The sequence below is a fragment of the Acinonyx jubatus genome, chromosome A1, assembly GCF_027475565.1.
Source record: "Acinonyx jubatus isolate Ajub_Pintada_27869175 chromosome A1, VMU_Ajub_asm_v1.0, whole genome shotgun sequence".
NCBI classification, from domain to species: Eukaryota; Metazoa; Chordata; class Mammalia; order Carnivora; family Felidae; genus Acinonyx; species Acinonyx jubatus.
The window spans coordinates 130,987,184-131,005,346 of NC_069380.1; the positions used below are offsets into that span (position 1 = coordinate 130,987,184).

The 18,163-nt window shown below is 35.1% G+C and overlaps 1 protein-coding gene across 4 annotated transcripts in view; it reads right to left on the reverse strand.

The window, feature by feature from the left end:
- The window catches only part of CENPK (centromere protein K), a 57,963-nt gene that overhangs the window by 22,783 nt on the left and 17,017 nt on the right, over window positions 1-18,163 (reverse strand). For all 4 annotated transcript variants that reach the window (XM_027041071.2, XM_027041062.2, XM_053223417.1 and 1 more), the window contains 4 exons: window positions 7,065-7,147; window positions 6,867-6,965; window positions 6,393-6,525; window positions 358-411 (listed from right to left, as the gene is read on the reverse strand). In XM_027041071.2, coding sequence (XP_026896872.1) covers window positions 358-411; window positions 6,393-6,525; window positions 6,867-6,965; window positions 7,065-7,147 — 369 coding nt within the window. The remainder of the gene's footprint in view (window positions 1-357; window positions 412-6,392; window positions 6,526-6,866; window positions 6,966-7,064; window positions 7,148-18,163) is intronic.

Here is an 18,163-nt window from a genome sequence, read left to right on the forward strand (position 1 = left end):
ATGTAGTTCAGATAGAATACAGAGGTGCCAACTAAAGATTCCATCAATGTAAAAGCATAGGGTTTCACTGTGCAAATAATAAATAACATCATAAAAATTTTTTTAAAGTAATAATCTTAAGAATATGATTAAGGGCTAGTCTCTATGTTCTTTTTTAAAAATGACAATATTCTTTCTAGTAATGGATAGAAAACAAACTATCTTATAGTAAAGATAAATTAATAAAAATTGTTTTAATAAAATTTGGTATGTTTAAGAACTAAAGCAGTATTTTCTGTTTCAAGCCTGTGTATAATTGTTTAGAAATCACTAATTAAAAGAAATCTTGAAGACAAAACAACTACACAAAATGCTTACCTCTAACATTTCATGCAGTGTTATCAGCTGTACAGTTGATTCTTGAATGTTTGTCTTTGACAGAAATGTGAATAACAAAGAATTAACATCTCAGTTCTACTAGTGGCAGAATATTAAACTATATTTATTACGAAATTTTTAAAAATTAGTATTTCTTACCTGCAATGGTACAAGGTATACCAAAACCAAATATTTAGAATTAGGTGATTTTAAAAGAATTCTGAAAGTAAACAATCTCCTTGTACTACACAGTCACGTTCATAAAAACAAAGTTCAAACAACCTCTAAGAAAGTGAATTACTAGAAGGTACAATTCAGACTACCTATAAATAAATAATGGATAAATTATATTTTTTTACATATACTCATGTAAAACACAGTCTAATTTTTGAGCCTTCCAATCAAAATATCTCAAACAAATGGCATTCCAAACCCTATTTATACAGCTTCGGGACAGGAAACTTACTTCCCAGGGAGCCTTGTTCAACTTTCTAGAGTTCTTGACAGTTCTTAATGTTAACTCAATTCATTGCTTCTTTTTCCCTTGGAATGATAGAGAATAAATCCCATTCCAATGCAATCCAAGATTCCTCAAGTATTTGAAGATGGGTATTATAAGCCCCAAGTCTTGGCCATATTAATTGTCATTACTTCCTTCAATTATTTTTCATAATCTGTAGACTTGCAGCCCCTCAATATCATAGTTGCTCTCTAAATGTGCTCTAATTTATCTTTTTTTCTTTTTCAAACCAGTCTCCATATGATACAAGTGTGACTCAAACACCAAAGATGAAAAGGAAGACTCACTTTCATACTTGTATAGATGCTGGAATTTTATTAAGTTTATTCATTACCTTTTAGATATCAATTTTGCCCTGCTGACCTCTCAGCATACCATCATCTAAAATGTCTAAGCCTCTTTCATACATCTAGCTGAGATATGTCTCCTTCATTCTTTAATGTTTCAAACCCAAGAAAGATATTTGATGTCCCTCACTAAATATTTTATTTGGCCCAGGTCTAGTCAGCTGAAAAATATAGTCCTAATTCTATCATTCAATATATTTACTATCTAGGACAACATCTAAAGGGGTTCTGCTAGAAATCTTCCTCCAAGATAATACTAATCCTAATCAGCAGCTTTTGAGTTCAGACATTTAATTAAATGCAAAGTCATCTACCACAGTGACAGCTTGTACTTTCCTGATACCAGTCAAAGATTACCTTGGAGCCCTTATAAAGTCTTACATAACTACAAATATTTTAAAGAAATAGTGAAAGTGAATGTGATTCCTGAGTAAAGATAGTAAAGCTAGACCTCAAAATCTCCTGACCTCTAATACCTTATTAAATGAAAGAGTGGTTTAGAAAAGCAGCATTCTGGGGCGCCTGGGTGGCGCAGTCAGTTAAGCGGCTGACTTCAGCCAGGTCACGCAGTCCGGGAGTTCGAGCCCCGCGTCAGGCTCTGGGCTGATGGCTCAGAGCCTGGAGCCTGTTTCCGATTCTGTGTCTCCCTCTCTCTCTGCCCCTCCCCCGTTCATGCTCTGTCTCTCTCTGTCCCAAAAATAAATAAACGTTGAAAAAAAAAAAAAAAAAAGTAAAAAAAAAAAAAAAGTAGAAAAGCAGCATTCACTAGTGAGGAAAGAAACAGAATTAAAGAACTGATACAGAAATAAATAGCAAAAAAGCACAGATTGAGACAATCAAAGAAAAAGCAGAGGAAAAATATAATGAAAGCAGACCAGAAAAAAAAAACTTTCAACATAAGGATATGAAAAATAATATAAACCATAATAAAATAAAATTTCCACTGAACGAAATGTGACCTAAATTTGCCCCTAAAAACAATGTCATCTATGGGGCGCCTGGGTGGCTTGGTCGGTTAAGCGTCCGACTTCGGCTCAGGTTATGATCTCACGGTCTGTGGGTTCAAGCCCCACGTCAGGCTCTGTGCTGACAGCTCAGAGCATGGAGCCCGTTTCAGATTCTGTGTCTCCCTCTCTCTCTGCCCCTCCCCTGTTCATGCTCTGTCTCTCTCTGTCTCAAAAATAAATAAACGTTAAAAAAAAAATTAAAAAAAAAATGTCATCTTCAAAACAAAAATGATACTGAATGATCAACACTGTAGGGTATCTGTTAAATTACTGAAGGTCAAAGATAAAGAACTCTTCAGACATATACTCAGAAGCAGAAAGATATCTACAGGCTGGCCTAGCTATCTACAGGATGGCCCAGCACATCCTATTTCGGAAGAATGGAACAATCCCTACCAGGTCTTGAGATTTTTTTTTTTTAATGTGCCAAAAATATCCTTTGCATATAAAGGCAAACCAAGCATTTTTATCAGTCAAGAATCCAAAAAATAAAATGCCCAGGAATTCTGCTTGAACAAATTACTTCTCAAAGAAACCAATCAAATCAATTAGTTTAACTTAAAAACTCAAAAATAAATGGTCAAAGATGACAAGCATTGAATCCAATACAATGTGAACACGAAACACATATATAATGTTATGAGACAGAATAAAAATGTTATAAACCTGCCAAAGTTAAAACAAATAACAAATTGTAATGGTGTTATAGGAAGAATGCTAATTTCTTCATCTTTAATAGCAGGGAGTGAGTGAATACTGCCTAAAATTGAAAGATGAACATTTTTTAGGTCTTTTAATCTTTTATAATGTTATTCATAATTTGTTTTTTCTCTATATTAGGGACCTCTCCAGAACTAAAATAACTTGAGGCACAAAAATATTTATCTGAGTTAACATTTCTCTTCTATCAATTTAAGTAAAATTACATCTCATGCTTATTTTTTTAAGTTTATTTAAATTTATTTTGAGAGAGAGAGTGTGCACACACGTGCGTGTGCACAAGCTGGGGAGGGGTGCAGAGAGAGGGAGAGGGAGAATCCCAAGCAGGCTCCACATTGTCAGTGTGGAGCCCAATGCAGGGCTTGAACTCACAAACCATGAGATCATGACCTGAGCTAAAATCAATAGTTGGATGCTTAACGGACTGAGCCACCCAGGTACCCCATCTAATACTTATTTTATATTGGTCTATACAAAACTACATTGATCTGAACATCTATCAATCCATTTATGCGTCTATATATGTAGGTGTTTATGAAGATGTCTCAAATGATGTTCACCTCATGTTAACAATACGGTGGAGGGATTCAGGGTTTTTTTCTTTCTTTTTTGTACATATTTTTGAATGACAAAACACAGTGTTATGGGCTGCATTGTTTCTCTCAAAATTCACATGTTCAAGTCCCAACCTCCTTGGTGACTACATTTGGAAATGGAGGTAAGTGAAGTTAAATGTGGCCATAAGGGTGGGACCCTAATCCAACTGGAATGGTGTCTTTATATGAAGAGAAAGAGACACCAGAGAGCTCTCTCTACACTCGAAAAGAGAAAAGGCCATGTGAGGACACAGCAAGAGATGGCTGTCCAGAGCCAGCGAAGAAGGCCTCAGTAGAAACCAACTCAGATGGCATTTTGATCTTGGACTTCTAGCCTCCAGAAAAGTGAGAAAATATATTTCTTTTGTTTAAACCATCTAATCTATGGTATTTTTCTCTAGCAGCTTAAGCTAACTCATATATCCAGTATTACTGCTTGACAGACAAAGGGAGAGAAAAAAAAAAATGAGTACTCTATCATTTTGTAACATGTATTAATGGTCCATATACTTCATTTTAAAAATGTGAGTTTATCAAATGTAACTTAACAATAAACCCATAATGGCTTCTGTGATCAATGATTCCTTTCAGAATCCTTTAACTCTGGTTCTATTGGTAGAGAAGCTTGATAGATAAAGAAAATGGTGAAAACAAAACAAGACTGGAATCAGAAAATGTGAGTTATTCTATGATTATGATCATTAAGAGGTAAGGAATCATGAACTTAATGAAATGGTTAACAGAAGGCTGTCAACAATTTTAGAAATCAACAAAGTATACAAATAACAATGGGTAGAATGGGAAACACATAGTTACAATGAAGAAGGGGAAGAATAAGGATAAAAAACACAGATTATAAGAAAACAAAGAAAACTTCCTCTTCTTTTCCTAATATAGTCACAGTCATTCAACAGATACAAATTCATGGGGGTTCCAGGGTGGCTGTCAGTTGATCATCCAACTTTGACTCAGGTCATAATCTCACAGTTCATAGTTCGAGCCCCACATCTGGCTTGCTGCTGTCAGCTCAGAGCCTGTTTCAGATCCTCTGTCTCCCTCTCTCTGCCCCTCTCCCACTTATGCTTGTTCTCTATCTCAAAAATTAAAAAACATTTATAAAAACAAACAAATAAATAAGAACTCAGAAGATACTAGAATATATAAGCAAGATAATAGACCTACAAAAATGAATTCAACACATAAAGGAGCTCAGAGTGCAGGGTGGGTGAAAAGAGAGATAGATATAAATGATTACTACAAAATCATGTGATAATGCTAATAAAATGACACATAAACTGCATTTAATACTTCACACAAGTATTAAAGGATGATGTTTGAAGTGACTTAAGTAAGAATTTGCTATCTTCATCAGATAGGAAATGTTTTGTAAGCAGAAGGAACAGAACGTATAAGACACAAAAAGGTCATTGCATACTTGCTGGAACTACAGGGTACAGTTGAATGGATTCATGCAAGAGATAAATAAAGAATGGCTAGAAAGGAGGCTAAAGAGATAGGCAAAATCCCGAATATAAATTCATTACTCTAAGGAGTTTATAGACTTCTAGAAGGGAACTATCAGTTTATGTTAAAAAATAATTAAAATATATATTTTAGAAAAATCATTCTGGTGCCAGTTTCAATGCCTTCCCCACTTCCACAAGCTCTCTTTATTTATAGTATACACTGTTTTTGAAAAAGGAATTAAAGTAGTTATTCCCAATCTTCTGTCACCAAATGAAATATTTATTTGCTTTTGTGAAAAAGGTCTGTTACATAGTAACTACTAGTTAGTTAAATAGTCAAGAACTATTGTTAAATAGTTAAATTTGACTAGTTAAATAGTCAAGAACTCACATTAACTAACAGATATCTTTGGATTTTAAATGTTTCGTATGCTCATCATGGAAAATTTTGAAAAGAGTAAAAACAAAAACAAATCTCACCTAAAATCTTAGCCTCCATACAGAGGCACTATTACATTTTTTAGTACAAATTAGACTCATAAAATTTAATTAGCTGTTTTTTTGTTTTGTTTTGTTTTTTTAAACTTTTTTAATGTTTATTTATTTTTGAGACAGAGAGAGACAGAGCATGAACGGGGGAGGGGCAGAGAGAGAGGGAGACACAGAATCAGAAGCAGGCTCCAGGCTCTGAGCCATCAGCCCAGAGCCCGACACGGGGCTGGAATTCACGGACCGTGAGATCGTGACCTGAGCTGAAGTGAGACGCTTAACCGACTGAGCCACCCAGGCGCCCCAAAGCCCACTAATTAGCTGTTTTTTTAAATCAATTTAATAATAAATTGTCAGCATTTTAATAACTCTTTTGGTAGTTCAATATGTTATTTTTAAAAGGTATATTTTCCCCCACTATATGGATATAATATTAAAAAATGTATTGGGGCGCCTGGGTGGCTCAGTCGGTTAAGCGTCCGACTTCAGCTCAGGTCATGATCTCACAGTCTGTGAGTTCAGGCCCCGCGTAGGGCTCTGTGCTGACAGCTCGGAGCCTGGAGCCTGCTTCAGATTCTGTGTCTCCCTCTCTCTCTGCCCCTCCCCTGCTCATGCTCTGTCTCTCTCTGTCTCAAAAATAAATAAAAAACATTAAAAAAAAGAAAAAAAAAAGAAAAAAATGTATTTAATCTTATTTTATTGAACAACTAGGTTGCTTCTAATTTTTCAAAAAGTATTATAATGTGATGATGGAAGATTTCTTTACATGTATCTGTGTGTCTTTGAAATGTATAATAAACTACAAAAATTTATCAGAAAATTTACATTTGAACCTATGTGAAACAATCTCATATATAAATAGCTACATGAATTTGTTCTCTAAAACTTACCTTTTTCTTTTTCTTTTTAACATTTCTATCAGGCAGAGGAAAATGATCTTCCAGAAATTCACCCAAGGTAATCAAGAGCTTTTCCTTATATTCTTTTATATCATGCATTTTAGTGTTCAGCTCATCTAAGATTCTAATGGGTTTTTTAAAAATTAAGAGAAATATTTTACTGATAAAATACATAAAATAATGAGTATATGTAACTGGTTACTCATAAAGTTGATCAAACACTTTGTTCAAACTTCATTTGTTCAAACCAAGTAACTAGCTTTATGAAAGTAAAATTCTCTATTTAACATATAAGGAAACAACAGGTCAAGTCATTAATAAAAGGCCATGTAACTAACAGTTGGCAAAAATTAAAGTAAAACTCGCAATTTCTAATAAAATTTCCCCTATTTTCATCTATGTATTTCATGTTAACATTTAAAAAACTTTTTCCTATTTCAAAAACCTAGAATACAAAATTAATACCTTGATTCAGAAATTGTCACAACCTGATTTTTCAATTCACTGTGCACTACATTAAGAGATTCCAATATCTGTTGTTGTTCCTCCAACCACTGTTGCTCCCTTTAAACATGGAAAAACAAAACCAACAATAGCCAAATAAAACATTAATGCCAATTCAACATATATCTGTGACTAAAGGCAATTATAATATAAATATACCTTTCCAAGTCTTCCTTTAACTTTTCATTCTTTGACTGAAGAGTAGAGAGTACCAATTCAAGATCATGTCTCAATTTTTGGAACTAGAACAAAACAATTCAAATTAATTACTTAGTCTGTAATCCCATAAACAGTTATATTTATGAATGAGAGTGAAATTTACATTATTTGTTTAGGATAAATACTCAAAAATCAAGAGCAAAAGACCATCAGAAAGTCTTTGAAAGGAAAAAATACAGCAGATACTAAGTTCTTTGTAATATTTCATTTGTTAAACTCAAAAATATAAGAAGGGGTTTTGAGTAATAAATTTGAATTTCACACTAAAATCCAATTAAATGATTAAGTTTTCAGTAATCAGGGAGATTAGGTGTCTTTTCTAAGAAGACTATACAGAAACAAACATGAATGATTATCATTCATTTAACAAATATTTATTGATCATTGACTACCAGGCATAGTTGAGAGAGTCAAGGATTCAAAGATGAACAAACAGGAGAATCCAAACAAGCAAATATATAACTGCAGAGAGCAATCAGTATCATGAAAAAAAAAAAAAAAGTCAAAATAGGAACACAGAAATGAGGAGCAGGAATGGCTCTTTTAGGTAATATGATAGGGAGAGACCGCTCTGATCAGGTTAAGAGTATCACAGCAGATAAAGACAAGAGATATGACACTGACAATATCTAGCAAAAGAATGTTCCACAGAGAAAGATTGTAGGTACAAAGGCAATGAGGCAAGAATATGTGTGAGGTATTTGAGGAACACCAAAAGAACTCTGTGTTGCTACAGCAAATTACAAGAACATCTGGATTTTTTTTCTAGTATCTTTTTGTTTTTTTAACATATTAGCTAGTATTCCACTTTCTTGATGTCAAGAGTTTACCTGAGCTTTTTATACATCTAAATCAGTGACAATTTAAAGTTGTCTATTATAGGGGCATCTGGGTGGCTTAGTCAGTTGAGCATCCAACTTTGGCTCAGGTCATATCTCTCAGTTTGTGAGTTCGAGCCCCACATCAGGCTCACTGCTGTCAGCATGGAGCCCACTTCGGATCCTCTATCCTCCTTTCTCTCTGCCTCTCCCACTCCCACTATCTCTCCCAAAAATAAAAATGTAAACAAACAAATAAATAAATAAAATAAAGATGTCTATTATAAACCTTAGCAAAACCACAAAAAGGGGAGAAATAACCAAATAAATCAATAGTGTAAATAAAATGGTTTTATTTTTAAAAATACACAATTCAAGAAATTGGAAAGAGAGGAAAACAGGAACAGAGAAAAGGTAATACACATAGGAAAGAAAAATGAAGTACAAAGATTTCAAAGCAACCACACTGATATTATGTTAAATATGATCTAACAATAGAATTAAATTAAAAATAAATAAGAGAAAAGTAACAGGAAAAATTTGCAAATGTTTGAATACTAAAAACACACTTCTAAATCATCCATGAATCAAAGAAGTAATAATCTGTAAGAATATAAGAAATTATTATGAACTATTTGAAAATAAAAACAAAATAAAAATTTCTGGGGTGAAACAAAAGCAGTACTCAAATGAGAATTTACAGAACTAAAAGCCTATATGAGAAAAATGAAAGCTCTCAAATTAATGACAACTTCTACCATAAGAAAAAGAGCAAATAAAATCAAAAGTAAACTGAAGAAAAAATAATGATTAAAAAACCTTAAATCAATGATATAGAAAAACAAAAAGAAAACTGAGGGAAAAAAAATCAAAGAAACCCAAAGTTGGTACTTTGAGAAGGTCAACAAAATCACCCACGCTAATTACAAGAGAAAAAAGCACAAAAATTATTAACATTAGTTACAAGAGAGGTGACATTACTATAAACATTAAAATGGTAATGGGGAAATATTATGAACAAATTTAATAAACTGAACAAATTAGATGAGATGTACAAGTTCTTTAAAAGACACAAACTATACCACTCGTTCAGAGAAAAACAGAAAACCTGATGAGTCATAAAAAACCTAAATTTGTGGCTAAACATTTTCCCATAAAGAAAACTCCAGTTCCAAATGGCTTTACCTGTGAATTCTAACAAACATTTAAAGTAATAAAAACACTGATTCTATATAAACTCTTTTGAAGAAAGAATACTTCTCAACTCATTCTATTAGGCTTGATATGAAAGCCTAACAAAGATGTCACAAGAAAAGTAAACCACAGACTGGTATCTCTCATTAACATAGATACAAAAACCTTAATAAAATTTTAGCAAATGAAGTCCGTCAATAAATTAAAAAACATTATTACACAGTGGGTTTTTCCTAGGAATGCATGGCTAATTAAACAGTTAATACCAATTAAAAAAATCAGTGTACTGAGTCAATTAATTCAATATAGCCACAGGATATAAAATTAATATACAGAAATCTGTTGAATTTCTATACACTAATAATGAGGTAGCCGAAAGAAATTAAGAAAACAATCCCATTTATAACTGCACCAAAAAGAATAAAATACTAGTAATAAACTTAACCAATGAGGCCAAGCAAAGATCTATATTCTGAAAACTATAAAACACTGATGAAAAAAATTGGAAAAGACACAAATAAACGGAAAGATACTTCATGCTAATGGACAGGAAGACCAATATTGTTAAAATGTCCATACTACCTGAAGCAATCTGCAGATTTTATGCAATCCCCGTCAAAATACCACCGACAGTTTTCACAGAATTAGAACAAATGATCCTAAAATTTGTACAGAACCCCCTAAAAACCTTACATAGCCAAAGCAATTTTGAAAAAGAACAAAAGCTGGTGATATCACAATCCCAGATTTCAAAATATACTACAAATCTGTGGTAACCAAAACAGTATGGTACTGGCACAAAAACCGATAGAAATCAATGGAACAGAATAGAGTCCAGAAATGAATCCATACTTTCATGGTCAATTAATCTATGACAAAGGAGGCAAAAATATACAATGGGAAAAAGACCATTTCTCCAACAAATCGTGTTGGGAAAACTGGAAAGCTACATGCAAAAGAATGAAATTGAACCACATTCTTATACCATACACAAAAATAAATTCAAAATAGATTAAAGACCTTAATGTGAGACTTAAAACCATAAAATTTCTAAAAGAAAACACAGGTAAGTAATTTCTTTGACATGAGCCATAGAATTATTTTTCTAGACATGTCTCCTCTGGCAAGGGAACAAAAACAAAATTAGGGGCGCCTGGGTGGCTCAGTTGGTTAAGCGTCGGCTTCGGCTCAGGTCACGATCTCAAGATTCGTGCGTTTGAGCCCTGGGTTGGGCTCGGTGCTGACAGCTGAGTCTTGAGCCTACTTGGGATTCTGTCTCCCCCCCTGCCCCTCCCCCGCTTGTGCTCTGTTCTGTCTCTCTCTCTCAAAAATAAATAACATTAAAAAATTTAAAAATAAATAAAATAAACATTAAAAAAACAAAAAACAAAATTAAACTCTTGGGACCACACCAAAATAAAAAGTTTTGCACAAAGAAACCATCAACAAAACAAAAAGGCAACCTATTGAATGGGAGAAGATATTTGCCAATGATATATCTGATAAGGGGTTCAAATCTAACTATGTAAAGAACTTATACAACACAATGTCAACAAAAATAAATAATCCAATTAAAACTGAGCAGAGGACCTAAACAATCATTTTTCCAAAAAGGACATACAGATAGCCAACAGACACATGAAAAGATGCTCGATATCACAAATCATCAGGGAAATGCAAATTAAAACAATTCACTACACACCTGTCAGAATGGCTAAAATCAAAAACACAAGAAATAACAAATGTTGGTAAGGATGTGGAGAAAAAGAAACCCTTATGCACTATTGGTAGGAATGCAAATTGATGCAGCCAGTGTGGGAAACAGTATGGAAATTCCTCAAAAAATTAAAATTAGAATTTCCACATAATCCAGTAATTCCACTACTGGGTATTTACCTAAAGAAAACAAAAACATTAATTTGAAAAGACACATGCATCCCTATGTTTACTGTAGCATTATTTACAATAGCCAAGACATGAAAACAACTCAAGTGCCCTTCAATAGACAATTGGATAAAAAAGATACGGGGCGCCAGGGTGGCTCAGTCAGTTAAGCATCAGACTTCAGCTCAGGTCATGATCTCATGGTCCGTGGGTTCAAGCCCCATGTTGGGTTCTGTGCTGACAGTTCAGAGCCTGGAGCCTGCTTCAGATTCTGTGTCTCCCTCCCTCTCTGCCCCTCCCCCACTCATGCTCTGTCTCTGTCTATCTCTCTCAAAAATAAATAAACATCAAAAAATTTAAAAACAAAAAACAAAAAAGAAGACATGGTACAATCTATACTATGGACTATTAGTCATAAACAAAGAATGACATCTTCCCATTTGTAACAACATGGATGGATCTAGAGATATACTGCTAAGTAAAATGAGTCAAACGGAGAAAGACTATACCATATGATTTCACTCATATGTGGAATTTAAGAAACAAAGGAACAAAGAAAAAAAAGGATATAGATAACAAATATAGATAACATATTGGGTTTCCAGAGGGGAGGTGGATGGAAGGATAAGGAAAACAGATAAAAGGGATTAAGGGTACACTTATTTTGATAAGCCCTAAGAAATGTATAGAATTGTTGAATCATTATATTGTATACATGAAACTAATATAATACCCTATGCTTAAATCAAAATAATTTATTATATCAACAGACTAAAAAGAATTCATCTTCCCTATGAATTCAGAAAAAATAAATGACAAAATTCAATAATAATTTATGATTTTAGAAAAGACTTTATAACTTGTAACAGAAGGTAATTTCCGGGGCACCTGGGTGGTTCAGTCTTTTAAATGTCCAACTCACTGTCATGAGATCAGACCCTGAGTCGGGCTTTGTGCTGACCATTGGGTCTGCTTAAGATTCTTTCTCCCTCTCCCTCTGCCCCTTCCAAGTTCATGCTAACATGCACAAACGTGTTCACTCTCTCTCTCTCTCTCTCTCTCTCTCTCAAAAAAAAAAAAAAAAAACAAAACAAAACAAAAGGTAATTTCTGCAAGGGCATCTATGAAAAACCTACTGCTAACACACTTAATGATGAAAAAGAGAATGCTAGCCACTAAGGTCAGGAACAAGGCAAAAATGTCCATTCCTACCACTTTTGTTATATTACTGTAAGTCCTAGAGCAGTACAGTAAGCCAAGGAAAACATAAAAGGCATCCAGATGGAAAGGAATAAATACACATGCCTCTGATCTCAGATGACATGACTAGCTATGTAGAAAATCTCACAGCACCTACAAAAAGGCTACTAGAATAAATGGGTTTATCATACTCACTAATAGAAGACCAATATATAAATATTAATTTTATTTGTATGTACCATCAATAAATAATTGACAGTTGAAAAAAGAATACCAGTTTAATAGCACTAAAAATACAAAATTCTAAAGGGATGAATTTGACAAAAATGCATAAGACCTGCACATCTCTGTTACAGGTTATTAAATTGTTTTTAAAAATTATGAATTGGGATGGGGCACCTAGGTGGCTCAGTTGGTTGAGTGTCCGACTTCGGCTCAGGTCATGATCTCGCAGTTTGTGAGTTCGAGCCCCACATTGGGCTCTGTACTGCCAGCTCGGAGCCTGGAGCCTGCTTCGGATTCTGTGTCTCCCTCTCTCTCTGCCCCTTCCCTGCTCACGCTCTGTCTCTCTCTGTCTCTCAATAATAAATAAACATTAAAAAATAATTTTTTTTAATTAAAAATAATCATGAATTGGGACACCTGGCTGGCTCAGTCGGTAGTGCATGAGACTCTTGATCCTGGGGTCATGAGTTCAAGCCTTCTATTGAAGGACAGTTGCTTAAAAAAAATTAAAATAAAAAAAAAATCAAGAATTAATATTGAAATTTGTCACATTCTTTCTGAATTCATGAGATGATTAAAAGTCTTTTTTTCTTTTTTAGCTTTTAATATAGTGAATTATAAAACACTGATGATACAAATCTTAAAAATATAAACAAATGGAGACCTAAATAAATGCAGAGATCATACAGGGCTCCTGGATCTGAATTGAGACTCAGTATGCTAAAGATGTCAATGCTCCTCAAATTAAACTACAGAATCAGGGAAATCTCAGTCAAAATTATGGGACAGAATACCAGCCAACTCTAATATATAGGAAAATATAAAACAGTTCTGATAAAGAACAAAGATAGAAAATCACTCCCATTTTATTTCAAGATTTATTATAAATCTTAAGTAAATAAAACAATGTTGTCTTCAAAAAATTTTTATTTATTTATTTTGAGAAAGAGAGAGAGCACACAAGTGGGGAAAAGGGGCAGAGGGAAAGAGAGAATCTCATGCAGGCTCCCTGTTCAGGGTGGAGCCCAATGTTGGGCTCGATCCCACGACCCTGGGATCCTGACCTAAGTCGAAATCAAAACCTGAACTGACACTCAACTGACTGACCCAAGCACCCCTAAAACAATGTGGTATTGACCTAAAGACAGAAGACACACAGAAAAAAAAGAGAAATAACCACAGAATGAAGAATAAATGTGGAGTCTAGAAATAGATCCACATATATGCCATCAATTAATTTTCAATAAACATGCAAAGGAAATTCAAAAAAGAAAATATAATTTTCTTAACAATTTGTTCCAGAACACCCACAATTAGTATTCATATGAAAGAAAATACAACTTTATCAGTAACTAATTCCATATAAAAACATGAATACAAAATGGATCATAAATGTGAAACTTAAAAAATTTTAAAGAAAACATTCAAAAAAAATGTTTGTGACCTTAAGTTGGGCAAATTTTTTTTAAGATTTTATTTTTGGGGCCCATTAATGGATCACTCAGTTAAGCATCTGACTCTTGATTTTGGCTCAGGTCATGATCTCATGGTCGTGGGATCAAGCCTTGTGTTGGGCTCTGCATCGTGACCATGGAGCCTGCTTTGCATTCTCTCTCTCTCCCTCTCTCTCTCTTTCAAAAAAAATAGACTTAAAAAGAAAAAAAAAAAAGATTTTATTTTTTAAGTAATCTCTACACCCAACATGGGGCTTGAACTCACAACCTCAACACCAAGAGTCACATGCTTTTCTTATTGAGCCAGACAGGTGCCGTTGTGCAAATATTTCTTATATTTATTTAAGCACAAACCTTAAAAAAAAAAAAAAACTGATAAAATGGAGGTAATCAAAGTATGCCTGTCTTCAGGATAGGCCCCTGGTGGACTCCTGAAGGATGACCTCTGAGGTCTTGTAATATTATACCTGATAAAAGTGTTTATGTAGGGGTGTCTGGTTGGTTCAGTCAGTAGAGCATGTGACCCTTGATGTCAGGGTCATGAGTTCAAGCCCCACTTGGGAATGGAGCCTATTTTTTAAAAAAAGGGTTTATGTATGCCTGGAACCTTAGGTCACTTGGTACCAGTTTTATTAAAGAGTCTATTCTAATCATGTGATTTATGGTGAATGCAATTGTGGTCTAAAGGGCTGAAGCCCAAGTAGCTGAAGTCAGTCAAGGAAGCCCCACATGCATAGTGACTGACTCCGGATAAAAAACCCTGGACAACAAAGCTTAGGTGAACTTCCCTGTTTGACCACACTTTGCACATTTTGTCACATTCAGCTGCAAGAACTAAACACATCCATGCAAGTCCATTAGATAAGGACTCCTATAAACTTAGTCCATGTGTGTTTTCCCTTTGCTCATTTTAATCTGTGTCTTCTCACGGAAATAAACTGTAACCATGAGTACAATAGCTTTTCTGTGTTCTGTGAGCCCATTTAGCAAATCACCAGACCTGACAGTGGTCTTGGGGAAAACCCTGATACAAATGGCAACACAAGTGGGATTTGCTATAATGACCCTAGCTCACCAAAACACAATGGAAGCACTATGTGGGAAAAAGAAGGTTAATGGGGCAGGGAATGATGAATCTGATGCCTAATGTTTATACCAAGTCAACAAAGATAGAAGACAACAGCCACAACGTGATCAATAACTGCAGGCAGGGCTGCCTGGGTGGCTCGGTCGGTTAAGTGTCCAACTTTGGCTCAGGTCATGATCTCACGGTTCGAGAGTTCGAGCCCCGCATCAGGCTCTGTGCTGACAGATCAGAGTGTGGAGCTGGCTTTGGATTCTCTGTCTCCCTCTCTCTCTGCCCCTCCCCCACTCACACTCTGTCTCTGTCTCAAAAATAAATAAACATTAAAAAAATAATAATTGCAGGCAGAAGTAGTCAATGAAATTTAGAAATAACAGAAAACATTCTCAGACACTTGGCTAACTGCATGTATAAGGAAATACAAAATAATGAGAAACAAGCTAAATATTCAAGCCCTTTGTTATTTTTACCTGTAACAATTAAAATGAAAGCAGAGTGTTAAGGCCAAGGCTGGTACTGTATCTAGTTTGGAGTTCAGTCAGTTCAAACCAGAACTGCTAGCCTTAGGGCTACTACCAAAGGGAAAATTATGGTGGACCATTAGCCCATGTGTCATTTTTTTTTTTCATGATATTGAAAATTTGGTGACTCTTCTCAATATGAAAAAGAAATATTATCTTTCATTCTAGGAAAATGTTCCTGTATTATTTATTATTTCTTCACTTCCATTTTTTTAAAATATTATTTATTTATTTTTGAGAGAGAGAGAGAGAGAGAGAGAGAGAGAGAGAGAGAGAGAGAGAAATGGCACAAATACAAGTGGGGGAGGTACAGAGAAAGAGAGGGAGAGAGAGAATCCCAAGCAGGCTCTGCACTACCAGAACAGAGCCCAATGTGGGGCTCAAACTCCTGAACTAGGAGATCATGACTTGAGTTGAAATCAAGAGTCTACAGCTTAACTGACTGAGCCACCTGGGCACGCCCCCCTCCATTTGTTTTTGTGGTTTTTTTTTTAATTTGGAACTTCTACTGGTTGTATTTTGTACTTCTGAGTTGATAAGATAGTTCTCTTCTATTATTCCAATTTTCCTTTTTTTGCCATCCTTACTCTGTAGATTTCCATGCCTATAATCACCAACCTTTTTGTATTTATTTCAGGTATGTTTTCATTTAGAAAGGCTCTTGTTCTCTGATTGGTTCTTTTCTTTTTTACTGTTTATTTCTTTAATTTTTTTTTATTTATTGAGAGAGAGAGACAGAGCACAAGTCAGGGAGGGGCAGAGAGAGGGAGGGAGACACAGCATCTGAAGCAGGCTCCAGGCTCTGAGCTGTCAGCACAGAGCCCGATGTAGGGCTCAAACTCACAAACCTGAGATCATGACCTGAGCCGAAGTCAGACGCTTAACTGACGAAGCCAGCCAGGCGCCCCAATGTTTATTTATTTTTGAGAGAAAGAGCATCCACGAGGGAGAGGCAAAGAAAGAGAGAGAGGGGGGGACAGAGGATCTGAAACAGGCTCCATGCTGACAGCAGAGAGTCCGAGGAGGGCTCAGACCACGAGCTATGAGATCATGACCTACGCCAACTGAGCCAGCTAGGCACCTCTCTGATTGGTCATTTTATTATTTATTTATTTATTTTTAATTTTTTTAAATGTTTATTTTTGAGAGAAAGAGAGTGTGAGTGGGAGAGGAGCAAAGAGAGAGGGAGACACAGAATCTGAAGCAGGCTTCAGGCTCTGAGCTGTCAGCACAGAGCCCAACATGGGGCTCAAACTCACAGACAGCAAGATCATGACTGGAGATGTAGTCAGTCGCTTAACCTACTGAGCCACCCAGGCAGCCCTGATTGGTCTTTTTAAAAACAGCTTCACCGGGGTACCTGGGTAGCTCAGTTGGTTAAGCATCCAACTTCAGCTCAAGTCATTATCTCATGGTTTGTTAGTTCAAGCCCCAAGTCCAGCTCTTTGCTGACAGCTGCTTCAGATTCTGTTATCTCACTCTCCCTCTGTCCCTTACCTGCTCAGGCTCTGTCTCTGTCTCATAAGTAGATAGATAGATAGATAGATAGATAGATAGATAGATAGATAGACAGATAGATAGATAGATAGATAAAGCTTGAGATATAATTCACATACCATACAGTTTACTAATTTAAAGTATATAATTCAATAATGTTTAGTATTTTCATAAAGTTGTGTAACCATCACCACAATCTACTTTAGAACATTTTCATCATCCCAAAAGGAAACCTGTTAGCAGTACATATTAGCAGTCACTCACTATTTGCTCTACAATCACCTAGCCTTAATCAATAAGCAACAACCTACTTTCTGTCTCTATGGATTTGCCTATTATGGACATTTCATATAAATGGAATCATATAATATGCAATCCTTTGTAACTAGCTTCTTTCATTTAGCATAATGTTTTTCAAGATATACCTATATTATGGCATATCAGTACTTCAGTTCTTATTAGACAAAAAATATGTCATTGTACAGATATCACAATTTATTTATCTATTCATCAGTTGATGAACATTTGGGTTATTTCCTCTTTTTGGCCATTAAGAAAAACGTTGCTATGGGGGCGCATGGGTGGCTCAGTCGGTTAAGCGTCCAACTTGAGCTCAGGTCATGATTTCATGGTTCATGGGTTTGAGTCCCACATCGGGCTCTGTGCTGATAGCTCAAGCCTGGAGCCTGCTTCGAATTCTGTGTTTCCCTCTCTCTCTGCTCTTCCCCCACTGACATTCTGTCCCTCTCTCAAAAATAAGTAACATTAAAAAATTAAAAATAAAAAAGAAAGAAAAATGTTGCTATGAATATTCATGTTTAAGTTTTTGTGTGGACACAAACTTATTTTCCTTTTTCTTAGGTGTATACCTCGGAGTGAAAGTACTGGTTTGACTAGTAACTTTCACCTTCTGAGGAACTACCAGGCTGCTTTCCAAAGTGGATGTAGCATTTTACATTCCCACCAGCAGTTCATCAGTGTTCTAATTTCTCCACATCTTCACCAATACTTGTTATTGCCTGTCTTTTGATTATAGCCATGTTTAGGGGTGTGAAGTAATGCTTTTTTAAGTTACATTCTGTTATTTTTTTAATCAAAAAGATTCTTTATCTCTCTTTTAAAGAAATCTTGTTTCTAGCTACATACTTGAACCCTGAATATT